Source organism: Amblyraja radiata, chromosome 41, assembly GCF_010909765.2.
Source record: "Amblyraja radiata isolate CabotCenter1 chromosome 41, sAmbRad1.1.pri, whole genome shotgun sequence".
Lineage (NCBI taxonomy): Eukaryota > Metazoa > Chordata > Chondrichthyes > Rajiformes > Rajidae > Amblyraja > Amblyraja radiata.
In genome coordinates, this window is record NC_045996.1 from 7,875,049 (window position 1) to 7,881,025 (window position 5,977).

At 48.6% G+C, this 5,977-nt stretch overlaps 1 protein-coding gene across 1 annotated transcript; it reads right to left on the reverse strand.

Moving 5' to 3' along the window:
• Positions 1–3,890: 3,890 nt before the first annotated feature.
• On the reverse strand, positions 3,891–5,775 carry LOC116967879 (ADP-ribosylation factor 6-like). The gene has a single exon (XM_033014518.1). It carries the CDS (start codon positions 5,137–5,139, stop codon positions 4,612–4,614), a length of 528 nt encoding a protein of 175 aa, XP_032870409.1. The 5' UTR covers positions 5,140–5,775; the 3' UTR covers positions 3,891–4,611.
• Between the last annotated feature and the right edge of the window lie 202 nt (positions 5,776–5,977).

Sequence of the window (5,977 nt, forward strand, 5' to 3'; positions counted from 1 at the left end):
CTGCACCTATTGTCTATGCCAAGTGCTTTCCCTGACAGGGGGGGATGGGCGCTAATTCCAAACGACATTCCCGATCGCTCACCGCGATGGGAGAGGACTCGGAGAACTGGACAGGCGTGATCCAAGCAAGCAAGTGAACCACCTCAGAAGTAACTGGTACAAGTCTTTTATTGAGGCTAAATTTACAGCATTATAATCCCCACCCCCCCCAAAAAAAAATTCTTCAAATTTCTTTAGCGTTTCATATTCCATGGCGGCACTGTAGAATTTATACTCCATTCTAGCATCCAAACTTGAGGCAGATACAGTAAAAATTATGTGCAAAGTAAATTTTCTTCTACTGCTCCCATTAACCAATTTCAGATCAGATAAAGCATGGGTTAGACACAAAGTTAAGCACCCTCTCCATTGTCCCGGCAATTATCCCCACAGCAGACAGTATCGGCTCAATATAGAGCTCCCCTTCACACTGATTTCATCCAGCAATCGGAGGTCACTAATGATAAAAATTTCAGATCGAGTTGCCCCCACCACACACACACACACATAAGACAAAAGTGTTTCACACTTGGTTTAGAAGCTTCTACTGTGGTCATTTCACCCAGGTCAGTGGAGTTGGCGTTCAGTTATTAGACAGGCCTTCAGTTCTGGTGATGGTGTTTCCGATCATATTGCACACAGTTGACTCCTCCAGGTTAAACCGGGGAGACCTCGAACCCCACCGAGAGTTGGGGGTTCGAATCCAGGGGGCGACTTTTGGGAAAGGTGTCGGTTCGGTGGGGCTGCGCGATGGGGGCTCGCGGTGAAGAGTGTTTCCGTGGCGACCAGTGGGAGTGGGGACGGGACTGGGATGCAAGGTGCATGAAAACATCCGGGGGGGGGGGGGGGAATAAATCACATGTGAAGCAGGTAGAGGAACCGACATTGTACACCAGTGACTTGTGGGTGTCCTGTACCCCCAACTCCCACTGCTTTGCCCTTCGAAGTCGAGACCAGCTACCTCAAACACCACACACTCACTTTTAATTTTGGCACACAGAGGTACCACTCCTGATCTATCGTGACGGGGAGGAGGGGGTCCATTTTGCGTTATTTAAGGCAAAGACACATTATCCTTGCATTAAATGGTTCTTTTTGCAGAAAGTATGAAATCCCCTAATCTCACCAAATTACTGGCCATCTTTTAATTTAAAAAAGAAAGTCACACCAGGTTCAATCCCTTTGCCCTGATTCAGAGGAAGGGGGAGGGGAAGAGAAAGGAGGTGAACTGGGCAAGGCGGGTTGAATCAGTCCCTTTTTCCCAATATGCCATCCCATTCAGACCAGAGGTCAGGACTTAATACTCCATGAAACAGCCTCTGACAGTATTACGGTGAGCAACTCTGGGGAAAGTTCAAAATGGTTGTTTCAAAGGGGGAAAAATAAAAGTTGAAACCATCTGAACGGGGAAACAAAGTCTTCCAAGTTACAACCAGATTGCAGACACGTAAATGCCCAGAGTGTGGACATCTCCTGCTATAGGAGGTCCCCATTGCAGGTGCTCAGGGGCGACACCTAGCAGGAAGTGAGTGGTACAGCAGGGAACCCCTTTCACTCAGCTGAAGAAGGGTCTCGACCCTTCGCTCCATAGATGCTGCCTCACCCAGCTGAGTTTCTCCAGCATTTTGATTTTCCAGCATCTGCAGTTCCTTCTTAAACATCACTCGGCCTTTTGCCTGCTGAGAATTCGGGGAGATAATTAAAAGCAGGTTGCAAAAGTCCGGAGGGGTTGCGATGAGTAACGCCAAGGGCTGGGAGGCAGGCAGACAGGACGGGGATTCTGCATTTAAAGATTCATAAAGACCAGCAAAACAAAAACAAAAAAAACATGCACGACACAATTTTGATGGAATCCTGCTAAATGTATCAAATCTCGGCCCTGGTGATACTGGCAATTGTCGCCTTTGAACCTAAGGGGTGGGGGGGGGGGGGGGGGGGGGAGAAAGGGGGAATTAGCACCTCACGCCTGTCCCAGATGCTTGGCAGTACAATTGGGCTGATCTGCCACCCCTCGCGTCTGGTCGCATGCACCCCACCCACTCATCCTCAAGCACCTTCATTCCCAGCCCCACTGGCATCGTCTGGTGTGGAAGGAAGGTTTCTCAGGGCAATGGCCCCACCATCTCATTAGCACCAGGGTACCATAAGGTTCAGAGGAAGGAAGACCCAGGCCGACACAATTAGGGAGCGCCCTGAGTTTAGTACCGTTACGTAGATTAAATCATTCAAGCTTAAATTTGAAAAGCAACTTCAAGTTCGATGCCACATCCTAAAGTTCTATCGTAGCAGAGGAAATTACCTGATGCAGAATTTGAAAAGTTCCCTTTCGAAACTTGACGATCACCCCAAAATCATTCTGAAAGCAGATGGCGACCACATCCCAAATCCCAGCTCCATCTGTTGCACACAGGCCTTGAACCCCTAACACCAGAGCTATCGTGAGCTGAGCAAAGCTTCCCCCTCCCCCCCCACGTTCTCCCACCTCCATAAATACTCCTGGGTCAGTCTATCAGACACGGTTTTCCCAGCCATCACCAATGGTGGTGTTAAACTGGGGAGAGGGAGGAGGGGGGAGCTGAAAATAAAATGGCCAAGATCTCCACACCTTTCATAACACACACACACACACACATAAACACACACCTCCCACTGTGAGTGTGTGGAAGGCGAGGATTTTATACACATCCAGTGCTGATGAACAGAACCAAGACACAGAGCGTTACTGAAAACTCCAGACACTCCACACGTTCTCCGTGGGGGGTCTGAGTGGGTAACATCATCAAGATCCTTTAAGCAGTACCAGGCTAGGTGGTGACATTTGAACAGACACAAACCTGCCCATTTGGATCCAAATTCTTATGGAGAACACAATGTGGGGAGGCACAATTTAAAATTTAAAAAAAAATTAGCTCCCCAATAACTTAAAAGGTGCCAAGGTGAAGTTTGAAGGCAATGATCAGTAGATTTATTAGTCAAGACTTCAAGAATGTTAGGACATTCATATGAAGAAAGACTGGATAGACTCGGCTTGTACTCGCTAGAATTTAGAAGATTGAGGGGGGATCTTATAGAAACTTACAAAATTCTTAAGGGGTTGGACAGGCTAGATGCAGGAAGATTGTTCCCGATGTTGGGGAAGTCCAGAACAAGGGGTCAGTTTAAGGATAAGGGAGAAATCTTTTAGGACCGAGATGAGGAAAACATTTTTCACACAGAGAGTGGTGAATCTCTGGAACTCTCTGCCACAGAAGGTAGTTGAGGCCAGTTCATTGGCTATATTTAAGAGGGAGTTAGATGTGGCCCTTGTGGCTAAAGGGATCAGGGGGTATGGAGAGAAGGCAGGTACAGGATACTGAGTTGGATGATCAGCCATGATCATATTGAATGGCGGTGCAGGCTCGAAGGGCCGAATGGCCTACTCCTGCACCTATTTTCTATGTTTCTATGTCTATGAAAGAATAGTTACTTGGAAGCAAGGCATGATCCTACCACAGTGGTTCAGCTTTAGAGCGGATTTAACCTTAATTCTTCCGACCTTTGCTCACTTCAGAAAGATTAAGATTGTAAATTAGCCAATTATTTGGCAACGCAGGGCCCCATAAGGTTTAGGAAGGTTGAATTTAAATAGAAACTTGCTTCCCATTCATTTACCAGTCTTATGTTAAATTATTTTTGTTACACTGGCCTATGCTCCAGTGTATTCACCCCAACAGGCACCGATAGTAAAGGAAACACACTTTTGGTCTCATCGGTCACACACTTGAAACCTACAAGTGAAACTGCTAGTCAGGGTCACCTTGACGAGAGTGGATCCAATGAGAAAAAAAAAGTGTAACCGCACCCTCACTGTGTTCATCAAAAACAAGGCAATTTACGAAAGAGAGATCTTGATAACATCACCCCTCGGTAGAAATAACTCATTTTTACAAATCTGTCATTAAAGTAACCAAGCTGCCCCATCACACACACACACACCCCTCACAGGCCTTGAACCCACAGCACCAAAGCTGCCGTGTTACAGTACAGAATCTTTCCAATTGAAAAAGGCATGATGGATCTATGAGATTGATGATCTGATTAAGGTCAGGGTTAGTGGGGGGGGGATGGAGAAATGGGGGCCTCTCCGACTGATTCCTCGTTGCATAACATAGTGTGGAGGGCGTTTAATGAAATATAGTTGGGAGGGGGGGGTTAGAAGTTTGGAAGCCGAGCGGTAACGCTGTAAGGGCTATCTCCCCCCCTCCCCCCACCCCACCATTGCATAGCCTGTGTGCATATATCACAACCCCTACCTCCCTCCCTCCCTCCGCCCCCTCTTAATATCACCTCGAACACCAACCAGACCCGAGCTGGAATGAATTCGACAATTGGTTAGAGAATGTCCTCTCAGTCTCACCCCTCCCCAAAACAAAACAGAAATGTTTTCATTAAAGTAAACTTGTGTGTCTTGTACAAGTTAAGTTTTTTTTTTTCTTCTTCTTCTTCTTCTCCTCCTCCTCCTTCTTCTTAAAAGATTTCATTCAACCAAAGCAGACCAAGGAAAGAGATTGCAATGCTGGGCGTCTCGTCTGGTTAAGATTTGTAATTTGAATTTAGCCAGGTGAGTCCTTCGTGGAGGCCGTCTCCTGAGGTGGCGCATGAGGGCTGCACATACCAATTCCTGTCTCTGATCCTGGTCAGGCCCAGTTTCTCCTGGATTTCGTGCGGTTTCATGGCATCGGGCAGGTCTTGTTTGTTAGCGAAAATCAGGATGATAGCATCCCTCATCTCGCGATCATTGATGATCCGATGCAGCTCCTGCTTCGCCTCGTCGATGCGATCGCGGTCGGCACAGTCCACCACGAAGATTAACCCCTGCGTGCCCGTGTAGTAGTGCCTCCACAGCGGCCTGATCTTGTCCTGTCCGCCCACGTCCCACACGTTGAACTTCACGTTCTTGTAGGTGACCGTCTCCACGTTGAAGCCCACCGTGGGGATGGTGGTGACGGACTGGCCCAGCTTCAGCTTGTACAGGATGGTGGTCTTGCCCGCCGCGTCCAAGCCCAGCATCAGTATCCTCATCTCCTTGCTGCCGAAGATCTTGGCGAACGCGTTGCCCATCTTCGGTGCGGCGGACGGGAGGGGGGGACGGGAGGGGGTAGGGAGGGTGAGGAAGGGAAGGGAGGGGAATATGGGGGGGGGTTGTGGGGATAAGAGGAGTCAAGTGAAGCCGCACAATATGTAGCCAGAGATGCAATGCCGGCCGGCGATCAATGGGACGTGTAGTTTCAATGGAACGTTGATACAAGGCCCTTTGATACAAAGTCCACAAATTGCAACAAACGCCTCGATTCACAACCTCACCCGATCGCTTCCGCACTCATCCCTTCCAATGCCTTCATTTTTCATCTTCTCGGGGAACAAGAGAGAGAGAGAAAAGGTTTTTCTCCCCAACACAACTCCTTGGCTTATAATAATTTAAAAAAAAATTGAGATTATATACACATCGGGGAGAAAATATCCATGAAACTGAACTCGCAGCCCCGGAGAGAGGAGAGGAGAGGAGAGGGCGCGGATGTAGATTGCAGCGAGCATGCGCTCACACACACACACTTGCCCACCTCCCTGTCTCTCTGCAACTTTTTAAAATGGCTCTGCCCGCCCTCTGTTAGTTAAGGTGGCCTTGCATCGCCTCCCCCTTGCCTCCGCCTCTTTTGTGTCACGCTTGCCGTTTCTCTGGTGCAATAGGCGGATTAGATCACCCTGAAAAACGCTCGGTTTCACCCCCTCCCTCCCTCCCCTCTCCCAGTTAAAATAAAACCTGCTGCGGTTCCTGCGGTATAATGCTGAACGCTATGCATGAGAGTGCTGGACATAAAACCTCCTCTCCTCCCTTCCCTTCCCCTCCCCTCCTTCCTGAGGTCCTCGCCAAGGCGTGGCCTCAGTCTCCGTTGCTTCA

Excerpts from the sequence above, each read along its gene's own strand:
- LOC116967879 (XM_033014518.1), bottom strand. The coding sequence starts at position 5,139 with ATGGGCAACGCGTTCGCCAAGATCTTCGGCAGCAAGGAGATGAGGATA.